Source organism: Kogia breviceps, chromosome 5, assembly GCF_026419965.1.
Source record: "Kogia breviceps isolate mKogBre1 chromosome 5, mKogBre1 haplotype 1, whole genome shotgun sequence".
In the NCBI taxonomy this organism is placed as follows: Eukaryota; Metazoa; Chordata; class Mammalia; order Artiodactyla; family Physeteridae; genus Kogia; species Kogia breviceps.
In genome coordinates, this window is record NC_081314.1 from 148,712,917 (window position 1) to 148,726,658 (window position 13,742).

Here is a 13,742-nt window from a genome sequence, read left to right on the forward strand (position 1 = left end):
GAGCACAGTTTTCAGGAATCCAAACCAGAAGGGCCACACAGAGCAAACCCCGGCACGGCGCAGGGTGGGGCCAGAGGTGGGGCTGGAGGCTGGCGGGTCTCCCAGCAGCAGGAGGGCAGAACCTTCTGGAAGTTTTGGGTGCTGGGTCCTCTCGGAAGGGGTGGCTGGCCCCTTTCCCCCTCTCCCCCGGTGCTTGTGGGGGGAGTGATCCTGAGCCAGAGAGACCCGTCTGATGAGGCCGGTGCCCAGGTGCCTGTGGGGAGGCCGAGGCAGGCGTTTGAGGGAGCGACTTAGACATTTGCGGCTTTGGGATGTCATTCCAACGAGAACGTGCAAACATTGGCTAACAGGTTAGCAAGCTCTAACCCCCGACCCCGGGTAGTGCAGACCCCAGGGGTTGGCCTGCAAACCCCGGCCTGGCGGGGCTTTCCTGCAGCCTCCCCGGCGTCCAGAAACCCAGAGACAATTGTGTGCACGGGAGTGAGTGGACGCATGTAGGCACAGACCCAAAACGTGTGCACACGTGTGTGTACACAGACATGCACATGCACACACACAGAGACATAATCACACGCCCATCAGAGAGACACAAACACACACCTGTAGACGCACATGCACCCGTGCACCTGGCGAGCCCTGGGGTGAATTAACAGGGGTGAAGGTGTTTGCTGGTTTGGGCCACGACCCGCTGTGTGTGTCGTAGGTGGAGGAGAGAGGGGGGCCTTTCAGGAAGGCGGCGTGGGCGGAGTGAGGGCGTGAGGGGAGAAGGGCTTTGCTAGGGGTCACCTGGCACCTACGAGGCATCTACAGGAGTTTTGGCCGCTTCATTCCCAAGGAAGAGAAAGCCTCCTTGTTATTCACAGTGCCACACGCATGTCTCCTCTGGGTCCAGAATTCTCTTCTAAAATCTAAATTACCCTTGTTTGTTGTGTTGGGTAGTATCCAGGAGCCTTCAGACAGAAATCTGATGTCCTCCAGAGGAGTTTTCAGCCACCAGAGACAGTTCTGCAGGTAGGGGGAGGGCTGGGTGGGAGGAGGAACCCACCCACGCAGGAGGACTTGCCTTAAGTCAGGACACAGCATGAAATGTGAGTACAGGCGGACACCAGTTAACAAAGAGCAGAAGCTACCACACCATCGAGGAGTGGGGCGTTGTCACCAAGGCAAGAACAGTGAACCCCGTCTGGGAGCCACAGGACAGCAAGCATAGGGGATGGGGTCTTGAGGGATGTGTAAGAGTTTGCCAGATGGAGACCACAGCAGCAATTGTGCTGTCATTGGCTTTTGGCCCCTGGACCTGGTGAATTCCCAGCTCATCAGGAATTCCTGGATCATGGTCTTTCCTGAACTGGATGCTGGGGGCCCAGGGCTCCTTGCACGGGCAGGACTTGCCGTGGACGGCCCTCTGGGCGGCCGTGGGCTTTCTCCCTTCTGGGCACCGGTATGTGGTCAGAGCGTCCTCCGGGGGCCGCTCTGGGAGCTTAGATCAATGCATGCTCTTCTCAGATGCATCTCAGGCTTCCCCGGAGGCCGTCCCACCCGGGCGCCGAGCTGCGGCCTCCTTCTGAGTTTTGAGCCCCGCTGGCTGGTGGCAGGCAGTGGCGAGCCCATGCGTGGGTCTGTGGACATCGAGGCCACTTCTTGGTGGGGCAGTGCCCTCAGGGTCCTCCAGGGCCAGGTAGACGCTCAGACTTCTGGAGCCCTCGTGGCCAAACTCGGCTGGAGGGCCCGGGACAGAGCTCAGCTCCTGCGGGGGACGGCCAGTGCTCAGGGCAGAGGAACCTTTAGCCTCAGGCCCCACGGGAGGTGGCTTCTCGGCCAGGGTCCCAGCGGGGGCCTGCCCAGCTCCAGTCACTGCGTGCAGGGAGCCCCCGCGATGGCTTCCAAGGGTCTGGCCTCTCGGGTGCCGCTGTCCCCACCGACAGCAGTGCCCAGGTTACCAGGGGATGACTAGAGAGTCACCCAAGGTCCTAGGAGCCCAGGAAGGCTTTAGATGGTGCCGGGCAGCCCGTGGTCAGCTGGACGGCCCTTTGCCGGCTGTTCTCATAAGTGAAACCCGAAGGGAGACCACAGACTACCTCGAGGGAGGGGCTCCACGGGGCCCACGGGGTCCCGGGATGCTCTGGGCTCCACGGGGGCCCACCCGTCTGCACATGCTGGCTGGGGGTGTGTGATCAGGGGCTGGTTTGTTTCCTGAGCTCCCCGTGAAGTAGCTGAGGACACGGCCTCCGTGCTCCTTGTCGGGAGTGGCTGCGAACCCTGGGCAGGGCACACGGGGGGGGGGGGGGGTCCACTTCAGTCCCGAGGCGAGAGGGCGAGTGCCCTTGAGACCTGGGCCTCTGCTCTCCAGTCTGGGCTGAGGAGCCGCAGGGACGCTGGCCCAGTCCCCGCCAGGAAGCAGGCTGGGACCCGGGAAACGGGGCCCCCCGGGCTGCTCTGCATGGGGGGCCGGGGGGGCCAGGGGAGGCTGTGCTCCCGAGTTCTGATTGGGCAGCGCTGAGCCACCCCGAAACCTCTCAGATTGCACGGCCGTGCCTCTGTGGTACCCCGGGCGGTGGGCACAGAGGGAGGAAAGGCCAGGTCACCGCTGGGGCTGGGTGGGGGGTGCTGGCCTGGACGCCCTCGGCGTCCTGTCTGATCCTGCTCCCTCGAGGGCTGAGGGCTCTCTGGGCCCGGCCTTGGAGAACGAAGGACAAGGGCAGCCCCCCCCTGATGGGCTCTGCCTCAAAAGGGCCCGGGGTCCCTCTCCAGAACGTGCTAGGAGAAGGGGAAGGGCCTTTGGAATATCTGTCCTGAGATTTTCCAGAGACTTTCCGGCGTAAAATCGCATGAGCGGCAGTGACTAGCAAGAGACTGTTCTCTAGGCGTTGCTAAGAATTCTGGGATGGATGGTGGGACCCAGATTTGGCTTAGAGGGTGCCCCACGCCTTTCGAGAGGGGCCCCGCTGTGCAGCTGCCCTGCAACGTGGGTTCTGACCCCAAACAGCCCAGCTCTGCCCTTTGGCCCGTGCTCATCGATGGCCTCCTCGGCGTCCTGAGCTGGGGTCCCTGCCACGGCCTGGAGAGGACGGGCTTCCGAGGGGACTCAGCCAGAAGGGGTGGCTGGCGCGCAGGGCACGCGTGGGGTCTAGCGTGGAACGTGTGGTGAGACCCGTGCGCGTGTGTGGATGTGTGAGGGTGCGTGTGATGACGTGAGCCTGCGGGAGGGAACGCGTGCGTTTGCGTCAGCGAGTGTTGGCCCCGTGTGCAGGCGCGTGTGGGCGTGTGGAGAGACACCTGGGTTCCACTCGGGGTCCCCCTCTCCTGGGCTGTGACCCAGAGCCTCTGGTCTCCGGCCGAGGCTGTGAAGGCCTGAGCTGGGTCCCCGTCTGGAGTGCTCGCGGGCAGGGAGCAGCCGTCGTTCGGGTCAGACACCCGCACAGGCTGTGAGTCCCAGGCCAGGCCCTTCTCCCCAAGCCCCGCAGCAGGCGCTGGCCGGACTACAGGCCACGGGGCAGCATCCACAGTGTTCTGGACAGAGGGACTGTGCCGTCTGAAGTTTTATGAGGGGAAGGAGTCAGGGCTCCGGGGAAGAGTCCAGCTGCAGGCCGGCCAGGCGAACCCGGCCCTGGAGCGGTCCGCAGAGTGGGACCCCCCGAAAGGGGCGCCCAGTGATGTCTGGAGGAGGCTGGCGCCCCGGGGGCTGCGTGAAGGGCTTATCCCCCAGTCACCCACCCTGCACACGGGCTGAGCTCTGAGGTGTGGGAGTGGCAGGCGGGACCTCTGTCTGTCTGTCTGTCTGTCTACTAATCTTCCTCTGCCTTTTGTCGCTTCCCAATTGCCGTGCTCCGTCCCTGTGGAGCAGCTCCCAGGAGTTCATCGGCAACTCGCCCAGGCCTCCGCTAAGCGCTGATGAGAACCCGGACACCGGCAGGGTCAGCGGGGAGCGCGGCGCCAGCCCGTGAGACAGAGGGCCGGTGCGTTTGAGCAGGTTTTAAGAGCGAAAGCTGAAAAGGGGCCGTGCTCTCTGGCGGCATGGAGGGAGGGCGGCCGGGCGTCTGCGGGGGGACAGAGCTGGGCAGGCTGCGGAACAGGTGACCGAGCAGGCCCCGGGCACTGGACGCTACCGTCTCGGCAGCAGTCGCGACGGAAGGATGGACTCGCAGCGAATCCCGTGGTTTCTAAGCTCCAGCTCTGCCTCAGAGCCGTGGCTCGAGGCCGGGCTTCCAGGCTGTTCTCAGTCAGAGAAGCTCTAAGTGCAGAGCATCGTGGGCACGGGGGGTGGGGCGGGCCGGGGCTGTACCCCGGTGTCCTGAGGCTCCCAGCCACACGCAGGACGGACACACCTGTGCCTGGCGCTTTCTCTTGGGTCTGGGCTCTGCAGGCTGCGGGGCGAGGAGGAGGGTCCTTCCCAAAGCTCCAGAGCAGCCAGGAGCGCCCCCGCCCTGGAGGGGCCCGCCGTGCCCACGCTGGCTCCGGAGCAGGGGCTCGGGGCAGTCGGGGAGGAGCTGGGAAGTCCTCTGGCTGCTCTGTCAGTGCCCCTTGGCCTCTGGTGGAGGGAGCGTCTGCGGCTGCTTTAAGGAGGTGTGAGGCGTTTTCGAGGGGGCCTGTCACCTTGGGTAGAGGCTCCCGTCTGTTTTCCTCCTGGAGGGCGGGGAGGTAGAAGGAGGAGCCGCCCGGATGCATGAATGGGGAGCTGGCTGCCGGCCCAGGGCTGGGAGGCGGGGCAGGCGGGCCCCGCCTCTGGACAGCAGCGGCCGCCGCAGCTCCGTGCTGCTCACAGCCTGATGGCTCCGGACCCCAGCGGCCGCCGCGGCCACCGCGGCCTGCTGCTGCTGCTTGCCTGCTGCCTCGCGCCCGCCCGGGCCGACCTGATGTCCTGGCTGTGGCCCGCTAACACTGCCGGGTCCACGGTCGCACCGGCCTCTGAGCCCCCGGGCGGCTCACCTGTGCGGCCCACGGAGGACACCACCACGCACGTGGCCCCCCAGGATGACCCCACCCAGCAGTGGAAAGCCCTTGCCAGCCCCGCGCCGCCTCTGGAGGGGCCGGAGGTGGGCCAGGGCCAGGCCCCCACCGTCCCCCCGGCGGCCTCCACCGCGAGCCCAGACACAAAGGAGGAGAACATCGCCGGCGTCGGAGCCAAGATCCTGAACGTGGCTCTGGGCATCCGGAACTTCGTCCAGCTGTGGGACGACACCACCCCCACCAAGAGCTCCGCCAGGGCGGGGACGCCAGGCCCCGAGGACCCCACGGAGCCCCTCACCACCCCTGGACCCTCCAGCCGCCCCCAGGACGACGGGACCACTCTCTGGCTGAGCACCGGGGCCCCGAGCTCTCCGGACACCCAGAGGACCGAGGCCAGCACCCTGCCAGCGCCCACCCAGCCGCCGCCCTCCCCGGACAGGCCCCGGGCCCTGCTCGGGGAGCCTGCGGTACCACCGCCATCCCCAGGTAGAGCTTCTCTGTCCGCCGTGCGGGCCGGGGCCCCTCCCCAGGGAAGCCAGCCGCCCCCGGGGTGGCCCCAGGAGCCGGCCAGCGAGAGAGTCCTGCCCGCGGCAGCCCGTCCCGGCCAGCGGCACCGACGCCCTGATGACCGCACGCGCACGCCTCCTCCGCTTGCCCTGGTGACGGGCTCCCCGGAAGCGCACGCTGCCCCCGGGGCTCTCTCCTCCGAGCCCTCCGCCAGGCTGTCTCACGCTGCGCTCTTGGCTCTAAGTGGGGACAGGGGTGCTTGGGTTCCCCCCGTGGCTAGTCCTGCGGGGCCTGGTCTCGCTGACAGCTCTGCACTGCTGGGGGCCCCCGGCCGCTGCCCGCCCCCGCTGCCCTCCCTGGCGCTCTGCGGCCTCCACGCGAGCGGCGAGGAGGTGCAGGCCGCGGGCCGGGCCTGGGGGGCGCTCCTCCAGACCCGCTGTCACCGCTTCCTGGCCTGGTTCTTCTGCCTGCTGCCGGCCCCCACCTGTGGCCCCGGCGCCCCGCCCGGCCCGCCGCCGCCCTGCCGCCAGTTCTGCGAGGCCCTGGAGGACGCGTGCTGGAGCCACCTGGACGGGCGCGGGCTGCCGTTCCCCTGCGCCTCGCTCCCGGCCCGCGAGGACGGGCGCTGTGTGTTCATTGGGCCACCTGCAGGTAACGGCCGGCCCGCCACCCGCCCTCCCGTCGGTCCGGCTGGGAGAGCGCCCTCGGGAGGCTGGACGGCGTGCGCTGCTTCCTTTGGGGGGCAGGCTGAGGTCTGGGGAGGACGAGAAGCGTGCTCGAGACCAGAGGTTCTGTGCGTGATGGCAGGTCTCCCACGCTCGGAGGTCGCCTGCCACACGCCTGTCGTGGAGGGGGAAACCAGGGCACAGGACGGCGACAGGACTTCCCACCGAACTCTGCCCAGCCTGCACGGTCGTGGGGGTGGAAGGGACAGGGGCGCTTGCTGCTCTTAAGGTCGAGAGGTCTTGACCATCTAGCGGCCAGTGAGTCTGAGGGGCTCACGGGGGCCCCCCAGCCGGTCCGTGAGCTCCAGAGCCTCTCCACCCCGGGGCGGCTAAAGGGCCACTCCCTCCTGGGGACCACCCCCCCACACACGGACCTCGCCCCATCACCACGTGGCTGGCAGGGGAGAGGAGCGGGCCGCCGCAGCCCCCTAGGGCCCACCAGCTCCCTCTCTGCGTCCTCGGTGTGGCTGGGCCCCTGAGCGGAGCCTGCTCCCCGTTTGCGCTTGCGGGCCCATCGTGCCCTGCTGTGTGTACTGCTAACCGCCCCCCGCACCGACCGTGGTGCCGTGGGGAGAGCAGCCGTGATGCATCACTGGTCTCCGAAGTCATTGGGCTTTGGAGCTGGGCCAGTGGGGGTGGGCCGCCTGCACTGGACCCCGAGAGGGGATGTCACTCTGCAGCCCCCGAGGGACGTGCACCGGCGATTCCCTGGCCGGGCCTGGCACGCAGCGAGGAGGTGGCTGCCGGTGCCCAGGCCGCGGCAGGGCAGGAACAAGTGCCCATGACGGGCGGTGCCCACCCCGAGGGAGAAGCCAAGCAAAAGGGCTGGGAAGGAGAGGGAGGAGAGACCGTGGCCTCTGCAGACAGACGGATGGGGACGGTGCTTGAGGGGGCCGGCGGCCGAGCCCTGCGGTAAGCAGGATGGCCAGGTGGGCACCCAGGGAACAGCCAGGCAGGGTCCTCTCTGGGAGGGCTCGGTGCGTGAGGAGCCCGTGGGCCCTGTGGCGGACCCCGAGAGCGGGGCCGAGGGCGGAGGCAGGGGCCTGCCCGGGCTGTTGGCACGGAGGGCACTGACCTCACGCCGAGGGCGGGGGCCGCGGCGAGCTGCGTGCTCCCTCACCCTCCGCGCGGTTGGTGCCCGGTGCACCTGAACGCTGGGCCAGCCCGGGCCCCTCTGACCTCCGTGCCGCATCCCCCAGCCGGCCTTGCCCTGACCCCAGCCAAGCGCGTGGGGCAGGGGCAGGCAGCACTGCAGGGAGGTGTCCTGCCAGGAGGCCCGCCCCCCCGGTGCCCCGCAAAGGCCCACCTCCACGGGGCGGGGCGGGGAGCGGGGAAGGGCCAGGCCTGCCCGCTCAGAGCCCCGGGCACACACACGGCTGGGCCCAGGTCCCCTTTGGGCTGGGGGTTCGGCCCCCGTGGGCCCGGGGCCGGGGGCTGGTGCAGGATGCGCCTCGTGCGGGCAGGGCCCAGGCAGGACTGCGCGGGGCGTGGCATTTCCTGGACCGCAGCTGCCCGGTCTGCGGAGCGGCCTCACGGGGGCTTCTCGCTGGGCGAGGGCAGACGTTGGCGGGGCCGCGGCCTGAGGCCGTGCTCAAAGCGGGCGCCTGCGGGATTCTTCTGCCAGCCGCTCCGTGTCCACCACACCGGGGGCCCTGCTGGCTGTGGCCTGGCTGGGGGTGTCCCACGGGGCCAGGGCGGGAGTGCCCTTCCCCTCCTCTGCCCACCCTGCCAGTGCCTTGGGCCAGCCCTGCGTGCAGCGGGGGAGGGCGGCCCCGGGATGAGCCTGGCTCTGGCCGAGCGAGGTCCTGGGGCTGCTGGCGCCGGCCGAGGGGCGGGCCGGGTGAGGCCCGAGCCGCGCGCGGGTGCTGCCTCCTTCCCAGGCCCCGCGCCCCCGCGCCCCCGCGCCCCCGCGGTACCACCACTTGCGTCCCTCCTCTCAGGTGTGTCCTGCAGGGAGGTGGCGGGGACCCCAGGACAGACGGGCACCCTCACCTCACGGTGGCCGGTGGGGCGTGGACGGGTGCACAGCAGCCCATCACAGCGCCTCCCGCCGGACCTCCTTCCTCCCTGGCGCCTGCTCGCGGCTGGGGGGATGCGCGGCCAGCGGGGTGGGGCTCGGGGAGGGGGTCGGGAGGGGCCCCCGTGCGGGGCCCCCAGCACCGTGTGGCCAGGAGGGGAGGGGAGGGCTCCTGCCGCCGCCAAGGCCCCACCAGCTCCGTCGGTGTCTGCGGTCAGGCTGGGCCCCTGAGCCGTGCCCGGCCCCTGCCTGGCTGGTCCACGGTGGGCCGTGCGTGTCCCGGCCCACCCCCCTCCCCTCCCCTCCCCTCCCCTCGCCTCCCCTCCCCGTGGTGCCGTGGGGAGAGCACACTGTTGGGGAGGGTCTCTTGTTCCTCAGGCCCCAGAGATTGGGGGGTGAGGCCTCCACACGGGGGCGGGTGGGGCAACATCCGTCCCAGGTCCTCCCGGGTCCCTGCGGGGTGGGCCAGAGGGGGGGCTGACCCCTGGGAGCGAGGACGGAGCTGGGGTCGGGGAGAGGGTGCCTGGGGTGTCGGGGGAGGCCCCACTGGAAGGGGCAGGGTCTGCAGGTGAGCGGCCTCAGTCCCGAGGAGGGAGAGCGCAGGGTGGCCTCTGCTCAGAGCGGGCCTTCCTCCTGCCACCGTGCACGTGCTGGCCCCAGGGCCGCCTGCGCCTGCCTCTCTCGCCCCCGAGGGCCGCCCTGCTCCCATCGCGTCCTCCGCTGCTTCTCCCTGTGTTAGATCTTCATTCCAGAGCCGGTCGTGAGCACACGCGTCAGGGTCGGGGCCTCACCAGGGAGGGCCGGACACAGCTCGCTGTGGGGGCGTCTCTGAGCGTTTGCACACTTGTGAGTGTCCTGTGGCCACCGAGGCAGATGACCACAGACTCAGGGGCCCAAGTCAGCACAAGTGTGTCACCTTTGGGGTCAGGAGCTGAAATCAGTCTCTCTGGGCCAGAAGCAAGGTGTCTGCAGCGCTGCGCTCCTCTGGGGCTCCAGGGGAGATTCGGCTTCTGTCTTCTCCAGCTGCTGGAGGCAGCCCGCGCTCCTGGTCTCACGGCCCCTCCACTTTCAAAGCCGGTGGTGCCGCCCGCCCTGCTCAGGCTGCGTCTCTCTGGCTCTCTGCCCTGGCTGGGAGAGGCTCTCTGCTCAGCTCGTGGTTAGATGGGAGGCTCTTATCCCAAGGGCCGTCACCGTAGCCACACCCGCAAAGTCCCCTTTGCCGGGTGCAGCGACAGCTCACAGGTTCCAGGCATCGCGGGACGGACATCTTCGGGGCCCGTTATTCTGCCGCCGTAGCGTGCGCGTGTACGTGTGTGCGCCTACACGTACTTGTGAGTCCTGCTTTGTGGACGTGGGATCACGTTCTGTGTACCTGAAAGTCTCCTCTTCCTGCACAGGGTCTGGGAAGCCTCCCTGTGTCTCTGGAGGGCCAGTGGCCCCACTCAGCCTCCCGATTTCTTTGTTCCTCGATTGTTCACGTCTGTGTTAATGACTGGAGGCCGGAGAGGCCCCGTGCATCCCAGCTTTGGGCGCTGCGTAACACGCCCCGCTTGGAATGCACGGTCTTCTTCAAAGACTCCTCGGATGCCCGTGGGCACTTTCCCTCCTAGATCATCAGAAACGTTCCCCGAGGCTATGGTTGGTCACGGTGGACGCGTGTGCAGATCTGAACGTTGTAAACGTGTCGGCACATCCTCAGGGACTTGTGTCACCTCTCCCTTGGTTTAGGATGCTTCCCAGTCCTGCACGTGTCTGAGATGTTTGTTCTCTGCGGGTTTTCTCTGTGATGCTGAGATGAGGTTCCCCAACCCCACAGCTGTCTGGACTCGGTGAGCACTGCCATGTGTGAGGAAGGGACAGCATGGACTTTCTTTAGGCACGTGGTCAGGTTGTCTTACTGAGGTGGTTATGTCCCATCTCACCTGGAAAGTAGGGCCGGAGAGAGACGCAGCGCCTGCATCGTGGATGAGGACTTTCTCCCCTTTTTGCCACACGCATCCTGGGTGCGCCGGCTGGCACCGGCCTCATCACGGTGGATTGTCAAAATTACCATCCCCTTTGTCCCACTTAACGCCTTTCATCTTGAATTCTGTTGTATCTGATAATAGGGTTGCAATATTTACTTACTTTTTAAAATTATTTGCCTAATTTTTTTACCAGACTTTTCTTTAGAGCAGTTTTAGGCTCGTAGCAAACTTGAGAGGAAGGTCCAGAGAGTTCCCTACTGTCAGCACCCCCACCCAGCGGTACATTTGTTCTTATTGATGCACCTGCCCTGGCACGTTGCGGTCACCCGGAGTCCGAAGTCCAGGGTTCACTCTTGGTGTCATATGTTCCGTCGTGCGTTTGACAAATGCAAATGACGTGTGTCCACCATTATAGTATCACGAGGGGTATTTTCACTGCCCTACAAATCTTCTGCACCCCACCTGTTGGTCCCTCCTCCCCGACTCCTGCGGCCAGTGATCTTTTTACCGTCTCCATAGTTGTGCCTTTTCCAGAATGTCCCGTGGTTGGAATCATACAGCCTGTAGCCTTTTCAGATGGGCTTCTTTCACTTAGAAATATGCATTCAAGTTTCTTGCATGTCTTTTCTTGACTTGCTAGCTCATTTCTCTTTAGCTCTGAATACTGTTCCATTGTCTGGATGGGCCACAGTTTATTTGTTCACCTACTGAAGGACCTCTTGGTCGCTTCCAGGTTTTGTCAATTACGAATAAAGTTCCTAGAAATTCCTTGTGCTGGTTTTTGTGTGGACATAAGCTCTTGACTCCCAGGAGCATGACTGCTGGTTCCTATAGTGAGAGTATGTTTATTTTTATAAGAAACCACCAAACTGTCTTCCAAAGTGGCTGCACCATTCTGCGTTCCCACCAGCAGTGATGAGAGTTCCTGTTGCTCCACACCCTCGCCAGCATTTGGTGTTGTCTATATTCCAGATTTTGGCCATTCTGATAGGTGTATAGTGATATCTCATTGTTATGTTATTTTATTATATATATATATATATATATATATATATATATGTATATGTATGTATGTATGTATACTTTTTTGGGCCAAGCCACGCGGCTTGTGGGATCTTAGTTCCCCGACCAGGGATTGAACGTGTGCCCTCGGCAGTGAAAGCGCCAAGTACTAACCACTGGACCGTCAGGGAATTCCCTCGTTTTAATTTGCATTCTCCTGATGACAGCTGATTTGGAGCGTCTTTTCAAGTCCTTAACTGCCATCTGTATATCTTCTTTGGTGAGGCGTCTGTTCACATCTTTTGTCCATTTTTTAATCAGGCTGTTCATTTTCTCATTGTTGAGTTTCAAGTGTTCTTTATTTATTTTGAATAACAGCCCTTTATCTGCTGCGTGTTTTGCAATTTTTTTCTCCCGGTCTGTGGCTTGTCTTCTCGTCGTAACTGTGTCTTTTGGGGCACAGGAGTCCAGCTTGTCAGTTCTTTCATGAATTGTGCCTTTGGTGTTGTATCTAAAAAGTCATTGCCAAACCCAAGGTCATCAGGAGTTTCTCCCACGTTATCTTCTAGGAGTTTTGCATTTTACATTTAGGTCTGTGATCATCCGTCGTGAGTTAATTTTTGTGAAGGGTGTAAGGTCTGTGTCCAGTTGTTCCAGCACCATTTGTTGAAAAGACTATCTTTTCCCCATTGTATTATTGCCTTTGATGTTTTTATTAAAGATGAGCTGACTGTATTTATGTGGGTGTATTTCTGGGCTTTCTGTTCGGTTCCATTGATCTGCTTGTCTCTCTTGCACCATTACCACAGTATCTTGATTCCCGTAGCTTATAATAAGTCTTAAAGTCAGATACTGTCAGTCCTCCAAATTTGGTCTTCTCCTTCAGTAGTGTTTGGTCTTTTCCGCCTCTGTGTAAACTGCAGAACTGACTTGTTTATAGCCCCAACATAACTTGTTGGGATTTTTATTAGGATTGCACTGAATCTATAGATCAAATTGGGAAGAACTGATATCTTGACATCATTGAGTCTTCCTATTCATGAACCTGGAATAGCTCTGCATTCATTTAGTCCTTCTTTGATTTCTTTTGTCAGAGTTTTGTAGCTTTTCTCATGTAGGTCTTGTATACATATATGTCATACTTATACCTGGTATAAATATAAATATTTTATCTTGGGGGGGGTGCTAATGTAAATGGTACTGTGTTTTTAATTTCAAATTCCACTTGTTCGTTGCTGGTATATAGCAAATGGTTGACTGTTGTACATTAATCTTATATCCTACAAACTTGCCATTCTCACTACTTCCAGGAGTAGTTTTGGGTTTTCTACATTTTGATTTTCATGTCATCTGCAGATTGATAGTTTTATTTCTTCCTTTCCAATCTGTGTGCTTCGGGTCCCTTTTCTGGTCTGACGGCATTAGCTATTACGGTGAAAAGGAGTGGCGAGAGGGGGCATCCTTGCCGTGTACCTGGTTTTAGTAGGGAAGCTTCAAGTTTCTCGCCGTTAAGTAGACCATTAATTATGACGTTCACTGTAGGTTTTTAGTAGATAGTCTTTATCAAGTTGAGGAAGTTCACCTTTATACCTAGTTTACTAAGAGTTTTGATCATGATGTGCATTGAATTTTATAAAGTGCTTTTTCTGCATCTAATGATAGGACCTTGTGATTTTTCTTAATTCTGTTGATGTGATGGATTCCATTAATTGATCTTCAGATGTTGAACCAATCTTAAGTACCTGGGCTGAATCCCACTTGGTCCTGGCTGGCCCGTTTGCTGAAAGGGAAACTGTCTTCAACCAGCAAGTCCCCGATTCCTTGATGTGCAGCGAGTGCGGCAGACCAGAGGGCCCTGGCTTATGTCGGTGTTCCCAGGAAGGCGTACCTCTGAGCTCCCAGAGCTTGGCTTGGGCCCTCGCTCTCTGGAGAGGTACTGGTTCCCTTCCCGAGACAGCTGGGCCAGCGCCTGGGGCCAGCGCCTCCAGCACCGCAGCTGCCAGATCTGCAGGGAGGTGTGGCCACATCCCCCGCTCAAGACGCCGGTAATTGGAGGATGGAGCAGTGATCTTAGGGCTGTGGCATTCGGAGGCCTACTCCCGATGGGAACCATGGAGAATTTCATGGAGAGGAAACTGGGGAACTTTGGAAAGGAACTGCTCGTGCATCTCTGGGGTCCCTAGCACGCTATTGTCTTCCAGCCCAGGACGTCAACGGCTGCTGCATCTTGTGTTCTCAATTAATCTGGAAAAGCTCTAGCTGCCTGGGAGGAAGGGCGCTGCTGGGGCACATCCATGTTTAACTTTGGGGGCAGCTGAGTTGGGCCGCTGGGGCCACTGGCACTCAGGCTGGTGAGGGTCCTGTTTCCTAATCTCAGAGCATCTCCCCGAGTGGACACTTGGGCCCTGGGCACTTCCGATACAAAGGGACCGTATAGCAGCCGCCATCTGGGTGGACAGCAGGGTCTGTCTCTGAGCCGAAAGTGACTGCTGGCCTCCCGGAGCCCAGGGTATTGGGGAAGATCCCCCGCCCCTGTGAGGGGCCGTTTACCCTGGGCAGGCGCTGAGGCCAGGCCAC

At 62.2% G+C, this 13,742-nt stretch overlaps 1 protein-coding gene across 1 annotated transcript in view; it reads left to right on the forward strand.

Moving 5' to 3' along the window:
• The first annotated feature begins 4,663 nt into the window (after positions 1-4,663).
• Positions 4,664-13,742, forward strand: part of COL18A1 (collagen type XVIII alpha 1 chain) — a 44,980-nt gene continuing 35,901 nt past the window's right edge. The window contains 3 exon segments of the mRNA XM_067035268.1: positions 4,664-4,709; positions 4,712-4,741; positions 4,744-5,433. Coding sequence (XP_066891369.1) covers positions 4,664-4,709; positions 4,712-4,741; positions 4,744-5,433 — 766 coding nt within the window.